Source organism: Rhamphochromis longiceps, linkage group LG20, assembly GCF_057381845.1.
Source record: "Rhamphochromis longiceps isolate RC_006_pf linkage group LG20, R_longiceps_female_GT1.1, whole genome shotgun sequence".
NCBI lineage: Eukaryota > Metazoa > Chordata > Actinopteri > Cichliformes > Cichlidae > Rhamphochromis > Rhamphochromis longiceps.
The window spans coordinates 11,093,419-11,111,072 of record NC_140576.1 but is presented as its reverse complement, the minus strand read 5'-3'; the positions used below and the strand labels follow the sequence as shown (position 1 = coordinate 11,111,072).

Below are 17,654 nucleotides of genomic sequence, written 5' to 3'. Positions count from 1 at the left end.
CTGCACAATTTTCTGTTGCTTTTTGCTGCCTTGCTGTGTTTCCCAGAATAAAACGGACTTGTGTAAGGCAGCAGAGCTCAGCAAGGCACAGCAAAGGACTTGCGAGAGACAGATCCACTTCTGTGAGGTGAGGTATAATTTTGAGCATTGATCCTTGTTCTCTTCATCTTCAGTGAGCCTGCTCTCATATGCCGATTCAAGGCTTTTCTGTTTTTGTGCCCTCCTCCAGAGCCTGTCATCATTGTGACATGCTGCTTCGAAACCCTCTTGTCAGCTATCGAACGGCTCATTCTGGCTCTTAGCTGTGGATGAGACAGGGACACTGGCCAGGATGGAGAGATGAGTGAAACTGTGCTGGGGATTTGGATCACTATATTGGTGGGTGTGGAAGTAAGTCCAGGACACCTGGATGTATTTCTGGATGGAGATTTTTATCCATGGAGAACAGTTCAGTTAACCCTGATTTCTCAGCACAAGACCTCAGTGGCTTTCCATTCAACGATGTCCCTGAAATGTGAGCTTTTGCTGCAAAGGAGAACTGGTTAAGGTCTGTAACATCTAGTGCTACCTGAAGAGCTCGTTCACTGACTTCTGCCAGCAGGTGCCATGGCTGACTCTCACTTGTCTGGGACCTTAGGGAGCTACAACGGCAGCTCCACCAGCGCCTGGAACATCACCGGCAGCGGCCCTTGGTTGTTAGCTTTTATGCTGACCATCATCATCCTAATGACCATCTGTGGCAACATGTTGCTAATTGCGTTGGTGTTTGCCCATCGCTCTCTGCGCTGCACCTCAAACTGCTTCCTGGTGTCTCTGTTCTTCTCCGATCTAATGGTGGCATTGGTGGTCATGCCCCCAGCTATGCTCAACGTTCTGTGCGGGGCCTGGGTGCTGTGGCCTGCGTTTTGCCCGGTTTGGCTTTGCTTTGATGTGATGTGCTGCAGCGCGTCCATCCTGAACCTGTGCTTGATCAGCCTGGACCGCTACCTCTTCATCATCTCGCCCCTGCGCTATAAGCAGAGGATGACCCCGCCTCGGGCGTTAATCCTTGTAGGGGCTGCTTGGGGGCTAGCAGCGTTGGCTTCCTTCCTGCCCATTCAGATGAAATGGCACAGCTTGGGCCACAGGAGCGGACACTCATCTGTTCTTGGGGTCAGCACTGGGAACATCAGCTCCTACTCTGACAAACTGTACCCAGAATCCTACTTTCAGCTGTCACCTTCAGGTGGCCTTTCTTTCCAGTGTCGTCTGCGGGTGACCCTGCCCTTTGCTCTGGTGGCATCTGTGCTCACCTTCTTTCTGCCCTCCAGTGCCATTTGTTTCACCTACTGCCGGATCCTTCTGGTGGCACGCAGGCAGGCGAAGAGGGTGGCGGCGCTGAGCCACCCGCCTCACCCGCACCCTTCTCTCGGAGAACCCTCCCGGCCTCCTTCGCCGGGCATTGCAGCAGGGCAAGCTCAGCAGGACGGAGATGACTGCAGCCATTTGGAGCCTCCTGTGTCACAAAACATGCCGGTAAGAAAAAGAGACACCAAACAGTTAAATGTAACAGAGCGAAGGCTGTCAGTGTATTGCTGCCGACCAAATAATAACAAAAAGCACAGAAAAGGATGAATGGATGAAAAGGATAAGCCTAAAGCCTTACCTATGAATCTATTGACATGAAACTCTCTCGGCATAGTAAGGACATTGTGGTGATGTTAAAGACTGTTGCTAAGAGGTGGAAAGTGTCCTTGAATGTGAACATTTAAAGAGCAGGATTCAAATCAATGGTAGGAATGCAGCTCAAACGTGTCCTTATTTTATTCGATTTTTACTGGCTATGTCTTTTATGAAATTAAAACTGTGAAAAAGAAGAGAGGAAGTACACAGTGTTAAAAATAATTCTGCAGATAGTAAATGAACTGAAAACAAGTTTGCTCTTTAGCGACTCAGGTGAAAGGAGCAAGGCATCAAGCCTTTAAAATCAGCATCTTCACTGTATCCTCCATATCATGTATCAGCTTGTTCCAGCTCTTGGATGCAAACCTCTGAGGAGCTCGGTGATATTTAACTACACAGTCTCTGTTTATAATGACTGAAATGACAGTACAGTATACAGTATTCTTAAGATGAAGTGAATAAATATGTTTCCGCAAACTCTGAAAATTATTTTGATTTGACAAAAAGGAAGAACTCAAGCAAAACCACTAATCAAACAAATACAATGGTGTGCAAAAGTCTTGAGCCAGCACTTATTTCTTTATAATTTGCTTCCAAGGAGCCAGACTTTCTTTAGACTTTCTGAAGGACTTTCAAAGTTTTTCTCATTGCTTCCTTTTTCGCTCATTTACAGTCCATTTTTTGTGCCTTACCATTTTTAGGAATGTAATTTTGTTTGTTAAGCGACTTGCATCAGTAGCAACAGATGTAATGGAGTGATGAGTCCAGAGAAAGCTGGAGGCTCTGTCATGGTTTGGTACTGCATTTTATACTTGGTTTGGGATACTTTGTCAACACGGATGGAATAATGAACATAGAAAAGTGTTGTCAGATTTTGTTTCACCATGCATGACAGCATGACAATGATCCCAAACACACTACCAATGCAGTAAAAGCATGCCTGGATAGAAAAACACACAATGGAACACTACCAGTCATGGATTGGCCTCCCCAGAGCCCGAACCTCAACATTACTGCAGCAGTGTGGGATGATCTAGAGAGAAAGGACAGCAACAGCTAAAGTAGAACTTTGATTGTCCTTCAAGAAGCCTGGAGAAAACTTGGCTTAGAAAGCTCAGCTGTGTTGAAGAATAAAGATGGTCATGCCAAATACTGACTTTCAAAGTAATCAGAAGTTTGCATTTTAAATTATTTTCTTGCATGTTTGCACTTTTCAATAAATTGGAGCACATATTGACAGTTTTTATGCCAAAGTATTTTTAAATATGAGATGTGGCTCAAGACTTTTGGACAAACTGCAAAGGGAGCCAAAATGGATTTGAATAACTAATGCCAAAGAGGATTTACATGATATCAGTGCTTGTTGAGATTAAGGATCTGTATTATACCCACCTGTCCACAGCCGTCAGTGAACAGCGAGCGTCGCCTGGCTCACAGGCAGGGTCGGAGGGCACTCAAGGCCAGTCTGACTCTGGGAGTCCTCTTGGGACTCTTCTTCAGTGCTTGGCTGCCTTTCTTCATCACCAACATGGCAGAGGTCAGTAGGAGTACCGGAGGCTGTCTCCATCACTAATGACACAGAGATGTCATAGAGGAAAAAAATGCATCTGCTACATAAACATATGTAAAGGAATTATTAAATAGTTTGTGATCAGATGAGCTAGAAAAGAAAAATAATTTCATTCAATCCACGTTGGCTTCAGATATATATGCAACATCCCTGAGCATCTTAGTCTTTATTAAGACTCAGTGCATCTATCTCAGTGATTCAGAGGTACTCTCACAATTTTATAAACATGGTGGGCACGAAAAGAGTGTGAAATACATGAAAAAAAGAAGAAAAAAAGAGAGAAAAAAACACTTGGATACTGATCTATTTTTGTGTTGGCCAGCCTTGGCGTCACAGCCTTGCCAGGCGATCTAACGAGGAAATAGATTGGCATTTCAGCTTTGTGTGGCTGACTCATTCCTAAAGCCTCGAAAACAGCCTACAAAAGTACCATTTATAATTGGTACTCTTTTCAAAGTGATTTCGATCTGATTAGACTGAATGAATATACACACTTATTACTCAGCAAACAAACAAGGAGGACCCCGAAAAACCTCGCCGAGAGTAAACGAATGTCAGAAAACAGCTTAATCTAAATTGGTAATGACACTTGTCCTGTTTTTTTCAAGCTTTCAGTGATCCAGTCATTTTGATTTCCCATCTGTGCCCTCTCACTTCTCCCCTGCATAACACAGAGACTTGACTGTGCCTGCGCTCTCCTTTCTTTTTCGCACTCAATGTGGTGTGTGAAACGAACTCCCCCCATTTCTGTCCCATTCCCACCGCCTCCCTGCCTCATCTTGATAGTATTGGAAGCTCTCCTCTAACAGCTGTCCCCTTCTTCACTGTCGCTCCCCAAACCTACTGGTTATTTTCAAGATCAGTTTTCTTAACAGCCAGACAGAGAAAAAAAACGATGCATCTATGTACCGACTTCTCAAAGTAAATAAATCATACATCTAGGGCTGCACACATACAGAGTGTTTTTAGGGTAAAACGCATGACATTGAGTCGATTTTAAAAATGTCAATTAATTGAATTAATTACATCTATTGAAAAATGTATGTGCAATACACCCGTGTATGTGTGCGCATGTATTATTAATTTTCTATGTAAATGTAATTTTAATTCATTTTATTTCAACAATTTCATAATAAACAAATAAATGTGGGCTGTAAATTAGGTCAATAAAAATATACAACTTGGCAAAAAAATGTGCTTATTAAACTAATAAACATTCAATAGATGTTATAATGTAATAAAGCTAATACACAAGCATGTTCTTTCATTCATTGCCCGTTGTTTATAGTCTTCTACTTCCTTGGCTTTGTGTTACATTGTAATGTTTGTTGATGCATTATTATCTGTGTCTGTGCACACATCTGTGCATGATATGAAAACACATTTACTTTAAGAGATTAGTTTTTTCCTAATGTTTTACTAATTCTTTCTTATATTTAGGTACAATCTGGCAGTACTGGTGCATTTAACAACTAAATCAATCTTTTATGAGTACAATTTTGCACTAGTTGCAGCATGTGGCAGTGCATATTTGTGTCATCTAATAGCTGTTATTCATTTTCTCCATTTATGTTTTATGTGTTTTTGTATTAAACTTTTTCTCTTACATTAAGTTGTTAAACCCTAACGCCTGGATTGCCTTGTCACCATCCTCATCCAGGCAGTGTGTGAGTGCGTCCCCCTTGCGCTCTTTGACGCCATAACCTGGCTGGGCTACTGCAACAGTACGATCAACCCCATCATCTACCCGCTGTTCATGAGAGACTTCAAGCGAGCTCTGGGGAAGCTGTTGCCCTGCTGTTCTTCGCGGTCGCCCCGAAGACCCTCACCGGCGCTCTCGCTCTCTCTGCGTAACTCGGGAGAGCCCAACATTGCCAGCAACCCACCCTCACCTCTGGCTTCTGACCCCACGCACCCGCCCGCCACCGCCACTGATGCTGTCAATCTGCTGGATGCCGAGCACGCTGGGCTTGAGTTGCCTCTCCTTCTCCCCAACCAGGTTGACACTTTGGACTGAATAGTACTTAAAGATAGCTTATAGGGTATATCAGGGTTTACAGTGGAAAAGCGCGACAGCTGGTAACAATCTGACTTATTCACTGTGAGGCTTGGGCTGAAGAGACATTGAAAAAGAATCTATTTATTTTATGCTCACATTCTGTTAGGTCTACTCGCTCTCAGCCAGTGTCAGGGTCAACAATATTTCCAATTGTCAGTGCCAGTGGAGAATGCAATTCTATAGTAAGCTGTGAATCACTACTGTGAGAGTCTTATAGAACAGGACAGGAAAAAAGCCTCATAGAGAAGACATATTTGTGGAATCACTGCTATCTATATGGAATCACACTATATATAATATCCCAAACCAAGCAAACAGAAACTATTTCAACCGGAAACACACAAAACATGACTGCTTTTTAATGCTCATAGCACATTTGTAAAATAAATTATGACGATATTTACATTTTTATAAAAAAAAAAGTTATCTACAATAACCAAAATTATCATTCAATCAATACATCTAAACCCGTGTTTAAGCAGTCAAACAAAACACTTCATTTGGGGGATTTTCACTAGAAGCTGCCGTATGTGTGTGTGTCGATTCTTGTGCAGTCTCTTTCGTGTCACTTTGTTGAGAATGGAATGAATATTTTCTCCAATAACAAAAAACAAAAAAACAAAAATCCAAACAAACAAACTTGAGAAGAGTTTACAAGGAAGCAGCCGGTCCAGTAACATGCTCTTTACAAGTTTGGCCGCCTTCACTTGTGCGAGTTCTCTGTAGTCCAATGTGTGTCATCCCAGCTCCATGATATGTGTTCATTATCCCGGTCGTCCTTGTCTACACCGTCACACCGGACATTCACATCAGTGGCTGTGATGTTATTAGGAGCCTTCTCATCTGAAATACGAGGTGAATTTTTCTGCGGTGACATTTTGCTGTCTGATTCTGTATCGTTTAATGAGTCCAGCAGATCTGAAATATCAGGGATATCCCAACCGTCAGCAGTCTCCTCCGTCTCTGCCAACTCTTTGGCATCTCTGCTTTGTTGCGTCTCAGGCTTCTCAGTGTGGTTTTGTGTCTCGGCCGCTTGTCGCTCATTGGTGGTTTGGCCAGCGATGTCCACCGTCCCCTTTGCCACTGTTACATATTGAGGAATTGCAAAAGAGGTTCCCGGCACTTCTTTAGTGGGAACTCCTACTGCTACCAAGATGGTGTCCATCTGACGCATGTAGTCCAAGTGACCTTTAACCTAGGAGGCAGGAATACAGTGCTATTATCCATGATTAAAACCTCATTCGTATACTACCTATTTTTTGTTCTTTTAAAGAAACATTTAGGCACTAATGTGTTATTTTGTACGATTCATTTATCCTGTTCTCCTCATTACATGACCGGGTATGTGCTGTATGGTGCTTCAGACATGTCAGGTATCTTTTTACTGCTGTGGTTTAAACCTTTACTCGAGTAACATGTGAAACCTCTAATGCTTTACTTGGAGCTACTACAGATGATGAGTAGTTGTGTTGACTTGAATGTTAGTAGAAAATCATTGCTGTGATGTGAAACAGACCAGCGGGGGCCTTGTTTTTCATAAATTTCAGCTATATTTAAACAAAACAACTCTTTCTTTTAATATGCTAATAAAACAGTATTTAATATTGCTGCCTCACTTACAGAAACCTAAATCTTATTGGAAAACCTTCAATTTTTGTATTAAGTATTAAATAAATGTTTCTTCCAGAAGTAAGATGTAAAGTTGCAGTGATCCATCGTCTCAAATACCTGTCTGTAACAGTTTTGCTCTGTTTATTCCTTTAATCCCTACTCCTAAAAGACCCCTTTTAACTTATTATTTTGGTTTCAGACCCAATAGCTCAGTCATACATAGTGCACACTGGTTCTCAGGTTTCTTTTCCACTAATGTAAGCTCTTTATTTATTGTTTTCAGCCAAGTACTAACTGACAAGCCACAGTGGTTAACTCCACATGATCTGGATTTGGCAGACATTTTAACACCAGGTGCTTTTCCTGATAAAACCCCAACAGGATTTGTGTCTCTCCTGGGATTAAACTGGAGATCTTTTGCTTGTTAGTCAGTTGTGTAAACCACGACACCATGAGCTTTTAAATCTAGTAAAAAATATGTTTTTTTAAATTGCAGTAATAAAATGAGGCACAGTGTTTCCCTTACCTTCCTCAGATCAGTTATTAGAGAGTAAAGGGGTCACACAAGGATCGCTGCTTTCTTTGTGTTTGCAGAAACACTGCTGCCATGTTTTGAACAAAAATCCTGATTCGTGATGTCACTGGATACTTAAGCTGAGAGCTTACAACAGTTGCTGCGTCCAGTTATTTTAGAAATGATCCATTACTGATGCATATTTTTATATTGACAATGAAGAAACCTTACCTTCTGCTGTACTCCAAAGTACCCTTAATGGTACTAGTACTCCAATGTGGATAACAGCAGAAGACAGTTAGCGACTAGCTGGGGTGTATAGCAGGTTTAACAGGCTGAAAACTCTTGACTCTAACCCTGAACACTGAGGTCATTATATCTGAGAGGGGAAACTTTTCAATTAAATCTGACCGTGTTCACCCTGATCAACAATGGACCTCAGCGAGCAAGAGTCACCATGGCAACTGGTAAATAAAAAGCAGAGCCTCCATGTTATTCCAGTAGGGCCAGAAATACAATTGTATGCCAGTGCAGACCATGACATTTATTTAAAATTTTAAAAAAGCATGTCATCCACTAAGCCATTGTTTATCAGACTTGAAATTATGAAGTTTTAAACATAATCATTCAGCTGTTACTCTGATAACAGCAGCTCAAGATGGAAATCAAAAAGATACGACAGAGTCAGACCCAGGAATAATCAATTTGGTTATTAGTAGTAGAAGAGATGTCTGCATTTGATGTGAATATTGAGATGTTGTTTTTAAATTTAAAGACTACATTTACTGAAGTTTGATCTATTGATCGGTATCCTGTGTGTGTCTAAAGCTTCAAACTCCAGGAGCACACATGGAGTTTAATTTAGCCTTCTTTCAGGAGCAGGAAACCCAGAGTTTCCAGTGAACCTGTTTTCCTGAACAGTCCCCAGGTGATCGCTGCGGTGTATTTGCTTTGCGCTTAAACATCCAGATGGTTCCCTCAGGAGTCAAAGGAGACGACACTCACGCTCACTCTGTATCTGCTTGATGTGTAAATAGCAAGTGTTTTGTATAACAACTTTACAGGGTGAAAATATGTCAGTGTTGTGTTTGATGTGACAAAACTTATATAAGCTGTGGATTAGGGCTGTGCAAAAGCAAATCTGGAAACGCACAGCTACCTGATGTGATGGTTATGTGGTATGAAATCAAAAGTCAATGTTCCTTTTGAAATGTCATGCATGAATATGGAAGAGTAGCTACAGATCTTTTGTCTGAATTTCTTCTCATGTAGGAATGAGCTACTTCATTTCCCTCTCATGAATTATTCAGGTGCTGCTTCTATTATTTCAAAAACATAAATTGACCCCCTAACAGACCAAATTTGAGACAATGCACTGCATGTGGTTTTTGTTACTCTTTGAATACTTTAAAATTCCAGTTCCTTTACCTTCAGCCGTGTTTTAATTTACCAAGGTGTACTTCATCAGATTTCAAACACAGGCTCTGACTCACCACTGAGGAAAGATCCACATTGATTATGCGCTGATCCTGGATGTTGATTGGGTGCAGGCCAGCAACAGACAGCTGTGCAGCTGAACTTCGGTACAAGAATCCCAGGAGCCAGTCCCCTCTGATAGGTATGTAGATCAGAGAGTCCTTTATTCATGCAGTCATTGAAAAATACATCTTGCTGCTGTGACAGTCGTTTGCAAAGTTGCATGAGGAACATAAATGGACTCAGCTCACCTACTGGCTAAATAATTACTACAACAAAAGCATAAAGCATCTGCAAGCATTACTGTTAAAAAAAAGGTTTCATTTCTGGATTTCTAAATCAGGAAAGAACTCTTCCTTACCTGGAGTATCCGTTTACTATTTTTCCAGCTACTACTCTTGCCATTCTCTCCCAGGCCTTCTCAGATCCATCTACTGGGGCCCCCAGGAGGACCACATCCTCCACTACTCCTTCACTACCTGAGGATTCAAAAACAACACAGATGAATTTTTAGAGTCTGAAAAATGCGGGATACAAAGTAGAAATGTATCCATCATCAACCTCTAATTGCACCTCGGTCACTGGCGAGCTCCTGCAGGCAGTAATAGATAACTCGAGCTCCAAGACTGAAACCTATGAGGCTGACGGGCCGCTTCCCCTTCAAACACATGAAAGGAATGGTGAGTAGCTTTAATTTTCCTGCTGTTTAGTGAACACAGGCATATTCATAGTAAAGAAAAACAATTTAGAGAAGCAATGAATGTAGCGAATAACAGAGTCATCCTGGTTAATGTAATCCGGTGAACAGTGTGTACACAGGCACCACAGGTGAAGCGCACACATGTTGCTGCATGCCATACAGCCTTCTTTCTTCTAAGGCTTTGAAATTCTACTGCATCGAGCAGATGAAAGGTGAGAAGTGATGTGGCGATAAGATTGTATTAACAAAGATACCAAATAAAAGGCTACCTGCTGTCGGCTTCTCAAAACCTGTGCCAGGTGTTTCCCCACCTCGGCGGAACGGTTCAGACAAACACACCAGGGGTTGTCGATGACGCTGGCTGCTGCCAGCAAAGACGCAGGCCACGTCAACGCCGTCACAATCCCTGATGGGAATTGTTAGAAAGCAGTCGAAACTGTAAAGGATGACTACTGGTTCCAAAGGTTACTCACATCCCATCAGCTCACATCAGATAACACCAACAAGAGCTTCTTGCACAGCGGTCCTACCTGACAGCACAGTGTACTTTAGGGCTTCCTGAGCCACCATGCTGACCAGCCCATCCAAGAGAGACGTCATGGCTGAGCCCAGATCCCTGAGGAAGCGTGACTCCCACACTAGGCAGTACTGTTCCCCACACTCGCCCAAACTGCACCACGGGGCCTGGAACGAATCTGGAACACAGCAGTCGTGTTTATTGTGGTTGATCAACTAAGCTGCACTTGTATTTGAAGTATTTTTTAAATTTGTTCTTTTATTTTTGTTAGCTGTTTTTTACGTGTAGGTGGTTCACAAATTCCTTTGGGGTTGCGTCAGGGAGGCCATGCGGTGTAAAAAAAAAAATCAGCCAAATCAAACATGCAGACCTCACCGCTGTGGCGACCCCTTGTGAATAAGGGAGCAAGCGAAAGTAGCATTTTATGTGTAGGTGGTTCTAAATTGAGTAAAAGAGCGTACGTATTAGTGATGGAATGGAGCTGCAGGAATACAGCTGCATTGTTTTATGTAAAAACACATCATAAGTGGCTTGTTTGTATAATCTCTGCTAGAGTAGATTCAGAACATTATGTACAGAACTTTACTAGGGTTGACCACATCCGCTTGTTTATCAGCAAAAAGATCGTAGCGAATGTCTTTGACTAACGTGCTTGTTAATCTGTTTCTTTACCCCTCTGTGCATTTGGCCCTGGCACTGATTCTACTAGATTTATGCAGTGCTCTGAAAACAAACTATGCAGGATTAACTGTTCAAAGGTCACAGCACAGTCAAATTACAGCATTTGCTTCAGTTATAGAACAAATTATGTGTACATTGTTTATCACGTATAAAGGTTAACACAAAAAATGCATTCAATTATGTTCGTATTTACATATTTAAAATTTTATGAAAAAAGTTCACAGCGAGGATATAGAACAAAACTAATGGTCAGCCTTGAGGTGAATCTGGCAAACTGTCACTGTATGACTCAGGAGTGGAGAGCAGTGCTCTACTAACACTGTGTAAAGTGGGGATAGAGTCCTGCTGACATCAACTGATGACACAGTCGGGCGATAAAAGGGATACTTTGTGGATCCCCTCAATCCCACTGTCATGTCTTCCATAGAGGAAGCAGACTTTGAAGATGACAAATCCATCAATGGGTCATTGAGGTAAACAAGTCCTTGATGTATGAGGATGTATGAGAGCTCTGGATTTTGTGGTTGTTTGACTGGGCTATAAAATGTTGTATGGAGATCCCATACGGTGCTTCTGGACTGGAACACTATGGTGGTGAGCGCAGAGACTGTACTCCAATCACAATCCAGGGCAGACCCATGCATTTTGCTCTATGACAGCTAGGACAGGGTTCACCCCAACCACCTCCAGGAGCCCAAACTGGGTGAACGGTTAATTAACTGGATGGATGCATGGATAGATTTTTCAACTGCCCACACCTAATTACTGGAAACTGGAGGCGGTTGTGGCGAGACAGCAGAAGCAATACTTACTGTATTTACCACTACAGAGCCAGCCTGTCACTGCAATGGTCACATGAAGATGCTTCCCAGAATTCAATGGCAGGAATTCAAATTCTTCTATCGCCCCAACACACTTCTTCATCTTATAGCCTGGAGAGAAAATGGATTAATCCTTTAAAATGTGATACAATTCTGTTGCCTTTTGGACAATTAAAAAAAAGCAGGTCTTATCAAATTACGCTCAAATTCTAATAACTAATAATTAGTATCAGCACAGTCATCAGTGCTTTTACCTGTCAGTCCAGCCCCTGCTGCTCCGAACAGAGAGGCCATAATTGCAATGCCAGTGACCGAGCCCAGAGCAGCAGCACCTCCAGCCCCCAGCACAGCACCTGCACCTGCTGCCACCAGAGGGGCTGCCAGCCCACCTGTCACACCTGGCAAAGGCAAAAAAAATAAATAAATCAGTCAGTACAGAATACAAAAGCTAGTCAAAGCCACTATCTGTCAGCTCGAGAATTCTGATAATTTCTCTTTTGTTTTTGTTGATTTAATTATCAGCTGATTATCATTTGATTCAGGAGACTTTGAAATTCTGAAGCAAGAATAATCACCGATCACTGTTCCTCCACCCAAAGTGGCAAGTCCAATCAGGAGGTAACGCCGTAGCTTTCGCCCTCTTTCTTTCTTCCGCCGCCGTGAGGACTCCTCTCTAATTGAAAAGGACAGATCATCCTTATGTGGTGAAACATCTACTTGCTGTAAAAACAAATAACGTCACATGCCTCTTCTGGCCCATTTAAGTTGACATCTTGAACACAATTAGCTGATTGTTTATCTTCATGCTGTCATTCTGACTACAAGTGTGACTGTCATGTGCAGCCGTTGTGTGATTTTTAACAGTCTGGCACACAAGACAGTTGGCCAAATGAGCAAAGCAAAATCATTTTATCATGAAGTATCTTAAATGAACTAACATTAAATAGGTTTATAACAGAATGAAATGCCTTATCATTTGTACTCTAAACGATGAACTCAGACACGTAAATGTATCATTCATCCTTTCATCCCACCATCCAAGCCATAACCTACTCGCTCTCCTCTCCCCCTTCCCTCAGCCTCTCTCCTAGTGTTTCTTCAAACTCCTCCAGCTCCTGTGGAGAGACTCGCAGCAGACAGCTGATGTGACGGATGAGAACCCTTGCCCTGGCATCATACTCGCCTGAGTACCAAAAAATGTTAAAATTGTTAAAATTGAATTTACAACAACTGTTAAAGTTTTCATCTGGCTGTTTCTTGATGACAACAGGCCTTTTAATATATATGTATGTATACACATATGTATAATGATGTTTTCTTTTAATTTGGAGTGATTTCAGATGCTGCGAGCGGACAGGACGAGAGAGAGCGGTAAGAGGAAAGGAGGGGGACTGGCAGTTTTTGTGAACGACAGATGGTGTAACCCTGGGCACATCACTGTGAAAGAACAACTCTGCAGCAGAGACATTGAGCTGTTAGCCGTTAGCATGCGTCCGTACTATCTGCCCCGGGAATTCTCGCATGTTATCGCAATAACAGCGTATGTCCCCCCCTCGGCCAACGCGGATGCAGCCTGTGACACTCTCCACTCAGTGGTCAGCAGACTGCAAACACAATCTCCGAGAGCCCTTCTCATAATATCAGGGGACTTCAATCATGCCTCTTTGGACTCCACACTGCCCACCTTCACCCAGTATGTGACCTGCTCAACCAGAGACAATAAAACACTGGACTTACTGTATGCCAATGCTGAAGAGGCATACAGTTCATCACCTCTCCCTCCACTGGGCAAATCTGACCACAACCTGGTGCACCTTGTCCCTGTGTATGAGCCCTTAGTGCGCAGGGTGCCACCAGCCACCCGCACAGTGCAGAGATGGTCAGAGGAGAGCGAGGAGGCTCTTAAGGACTGTTTTGAGTCGACTGTGTGGGAGGTGATCTGTGACGACCATGGAGAGGACATCGACAGCCTTACTACATGCATTACTGACTATATAAACTTCTGTGTGGATAACACTGTACCTACCAGGACTGTACGGTGTTTCTCCAACAACAAACCTTGGATTACCCCAGAAATTAAAGCTGTCCTCAAGCAGAAGAGGAGGGCCTTCAAATCCAAAGACAAAGAGGAGTTGAAAAGGGTGCAGAGAGAGTTGAGGGGACTGATAAGGAATGGGAAGGACAGCTACAGGCAGAAGATGGAGAACCAGCTTCAGCAAAACAACGTTGGTGAAGTCTGGAGAGGCCTCAGAACCATCTCAGGCCACAAACAGCAGAACTCTCTGCCTGGGAGGGATGTGAGATGGGCAAATGAACTGAATCATTTCTTCAACAGATTTGATTCAACCATGAGACAGTCTGCAACATCGGCTGCAGACTCACCCACCCCCACTGCTGCTGTTCCACCTCTGACACCTCAGACACTTCACACCTCCTCTATTCACCCTGCTCACTCCCCCCCACCCCCAACAACAGCATCCAATACACACTCAACACAAGGCTCCAGCCTGTCTCTCTCAACCACCCAGGTTAGGAGGGAACTGAGGAGGATTAATGGCAAGAAGGCAGCGGGCCCAGATGGCATCAGCTCGAGGGTCGTCAGGTCCTGCGCGGACCAACTGTGTGGGGTGATGGAGCACCTCTTCAACCTGAGCCTGAGGTTGGGAAGAGTCCCACAGCTCTGGAAAACCTCCTGTGTTGTACCAGTGCCAAAGACTTCACGCCCCAAGGACCTCAACAGCTACAGGCCGGTGGCTCTGACATCCCACCTGATGAAGACCCTGGAGCGGTTGGTCCTGGCTCAGCTTCGGCGCCTAACAAGCTCATCACTGGACCCACTTCAGTTTGCCTACCAGCCTGGCATTGGCGCGGATGATGCCGTCATTCACCTCCTACATCGTTCCCTCGCTCACCTGGAGACCGCTGGAAGCACTGTGAGAATCATGTTCTTTGATTTCTCCAGTGCCTTCAACACTATTCTTCCCTCGGTTCTGAAGGACAAGCTGGAGAACTCTGGAGTGGACCATCACCTCACTACCTGGATTTTGGACTACCTCACCGACCGACCACAGTATGTGAGGACTCAGGGCTGTGTGTCGGACAGGGTCGTCTGCAGTACGGGGGCCCCACAGGGAACGGTTCTGGCTCCGTTCCTCTTCACCATCTACACTGCAGACTTCTCCCACAATTCCACCCAGTGCTTCCTGCAGAAGTTCTCTGATGACTCTGCAATAGTCGGCCTCATCACTGATGGGGACGACAAGGAGTACAGAGGACTGACTCAAGACTTTGTGGACTGGTGCCAGCTGAACTACCTCCAGATCAACGCCAGTAAAACCAAGGAGCTGGTGGTAGACTTCCGCAGGCACAAGCATTCTCCACTGCAACCACTGAACATCCAGGGTATGGACATTGAGGCTGTGGACAGCCACAGGTACCTTGGTGTTCATCTGAACAACAGACTGGACTGGACTCATAACTCAGACGCCCTCTACAGGAAAGGGCAGAGCAGGCTGTACCTGCTGCGGAGACTCAGGTCGTTTGGGGTGGAGGGCCCACTCCTGAAGACCTTCTATGACTCTGTGGTGGCTTCTGCTATCTTTTATGGTGTGGTCTGCTGGGGCGGCAGCATCTCTGCTGGGGACAGGAAGAGACTGAACAGGGTGATCCGAAGGGCCAGCTCTGTTCTAGGATGCCCTCTGGACCCAGTGGAGGTGGTGAGTGACAGGAGAATGGCGGCTAAGCTGTCATCCCTGTTGGACAACGTCTCCCACCCCATGCAGCAGACTGTGACAGCACTGAGCAGCTCCTTCAGTGGGAGACTGCGGCACCCACAGTGTGGGACGGAGAGATTTCGCAGGTCTTTCCTCCCCACTGCTGTCAGACTCCACAACAAAGACTTTAACTGAACAAACACACACATCCACACATGTGAAATAACACTAAGTGCAATAATCTTTTCTGGCATCGTTGTATTTTTACTCAGTTGTATATAGCATTCGTATTCTATTTTTATCTTATTGTATATTTTTATTCTATTTTATTCTACTGTATATAGTATATTATTTTATTCTATTCTGTACAGCTGTGTACTGTATTTATTCTTATTGTATTCTAATTTTTGCGTCATAACTTTTGCACTGTCCACTTCCTGCTGTGACAAAACAAATTTCCCACGTGTGGGACTAATAAAGGTTATCTTATCTTATCTTATCTTAGCCTTAAAGTATGAAAATCCCTGGTTTATTCTTAAATGCCTCTTACCATCTTTGACAGAAAAAGACACCAGATCCTGTAACAGAAAACCAAAGCTGGTTAGGGATAAGAGGGTTTGCAAAGATAAATACAATGCAATATATTTTCAGCTATCAAAAACAAGCAAAAAGATCCATTGCTGTGCACTGTTGTGACCCCAGTATCACCAAACTACAAGGAGATTTGTAGTTCAGGGTCATTTATCCTCTGTAAGAGTGACAAACACCTGCGTGATGGGGGTGGTCCCTGCTGCCAGCAGAGGTTCGCCCTGCAGGGTGGAGAGGAAGGTGTCAGAGCCCTCGAAGCCTAAACCTGACAGGAAGGCTCCCATAACTGGCATCACCGACTCATCCAGATCCAACCAGTGGACTAAGGCCTGTAGGTACTGCTCCCTAAATACGCTGAAAAATAGAAGAAGCAGGCGCTACTCAGCACAAGGCCAACACTGATATTGCCATGAGGAAATTTCATGGCTCATCCTTTCATGGTTACCTATTTTCAGATCCAGGAAACAACTGGCCCAAGGAGACACCACAAAGAGCAGCATAAGCAAACCGGCTCTGTTCAGAAAACCGTCTGCCGATTATTCTCTCAGGGCTTTGGTCACATGGGCCATCTCGTGTTGTTCCTGCTCCCCCTGGGTCTGAGATGATATGGTCAAAGCTTAATGATTAACTATAACGCAAGAACTGAATTTATTTAGATTCAACTAGAAGCCAAATACACGTGTCACACTAGGAATCAATAAACTTGCAGTAATGTATTCATACATGTGGGTCAAGTGACAAGCTGTAATAATGCCATAATAATGTAGACGTTAGTTTATTATAAATGCTGTATGGTGCATTTACCTACATGCCGAATTTACCACAAGACCTCAGTAGTTTAAATGCGGGCTAATGTCACCTTTTACGGGATAACTTTAATGACATAAGAAAAAATCAGTCGTAGACTGTCCGAGCTTTGAATGCAGTTTGTTCCATGTGCCATGCTGAACTAAGTACATGTCTAACTTTGTGCCTCTCACTAGCTCTCTGATGAACTGACCCGAATTCAGCGTACTGGGGCTATTCAAATGTGATCCACTTATTTATTTATTTCAACACTTTAATCTCGCTTTTACCATATATAATATGCATGTAACTTAAACCAATAAATTTTAGCAACACAAAAATTTAGCTGCTAAACAGCTGGCTGTTAGTGGCTTCTTCTCCGGTCAACTAGCTAACGGTTTACTGGGAACTTTTCACAACATTACCACTCCTATTACTTACTACTTACAATTACTACTATGGCACCAGCGAATATAGAAAACTCATTTTATGCGGTACCTGGTGCAATGTTGGCTTCCGTTCTGCTCTGTTTTTCCTCCATGGTTATTGATATCACAACTCCGCAGACTGAACTTTTGTTGCATTGACGTGTCTGATGTGAAATGCGCAAGACAAACGCGATCTAAAATGTGGTCAACTTACTTGATAAAACCAAGTATGTATGTCGTTATAACAATCAAATAATAGAATCGCTTCTAAAATTCGATTTTCTGTATTACTATAAAAACTGTTTTTGAGTCGCACCCGTGGCTGTCAAAAGTCCAACTTTAACATGTACGACGGTAAGTGAAGGTATCATTTGTTTTTCAACTTTTAAGTGACGTAACTTCCACGTACTCTGAGGAAGGTCCGTGGTATGTTCACCTGTTGTATTCGTTTGGAAGTGATTTTCGAGACACTGATTAAATATAATTATTTTTTCTAAAGTTTGGATCAGGACTGAGCAGTTAGTGCGC

At 43.4% G+C, this 17,654-nt stretch overlaps 2 protein-coding genes across 3 annotated transcripts; one reads left to right on the top strand and one right to left on the bottom strand.

Moving 5' to 3' along the window:
- The first annotated feature begins 606 nt into the window (after nt 1-606).
- Nucleotides 607-5,287, top strand: htr6 (5-hydroxytryptamine (serotonin) receptor 6). The gene is made up of 3 exons (XM_085393792.1): nt 607-1,515; nt 3,065-3,199; nt 4,893-5,287. Exons 1-3 carry the CDS (start codon nt 607-609, stop codon nt 5,247-5,249), a joined length of 1,401 nt encoding a protein of 466 aa, XP_085249918.1. The 3' UTR covers nt 5,250-5,287.
- Nucleotides 5,288-5,625: 338 nt separating this feature from the next.
- tmco4 (transmembrane and coiled-coil domains 4) lies at nt 5,626-17,453 on the bottom strand. 2 transcript variants are annotated; one of them, XM_085393790.1, is made up of 14 exons: nt 17,197-17,453; nt 16,358-16,508; nt 16,092-16,266; nt 15,875-15,902; nt 12,665-12,794; nt 12,187-12,284; nt 11,866-12,009; nt 11,603-11,722; nt 10,123-10,287; nt 9,862-9,998; nt 9,454-9,550; nt 9,254-9,371; nt 8,910-9,027; nt 5,626-6,486 (listed from the first exon to the last, which is right to left on the bottom strand). In XM_085393790.1, exons 1-14 carry the CDS (start codon nt 17,237-17,239, stop codon nt 5,995-5,997), a joined length of 2,016 nt encoding a protein of 671 aa, XP_085249916.1. In that variant the 5' UTR covers nt 17,240-17,453; the 3' UTR covers nt 5,626-5,994. The 2 variants fall into 2 exon arrangements, with proteins under 2 accessions (XP_085249916.1, XP_085249917.1); XM_085393791.1 differs by having other exon boundaries at nt 5,627-6,486; nt 9,466-9,550; nt 17,197-17,254.
- Nucleotides 17,454-17,654: the final 201 nt, after the last annotated feature.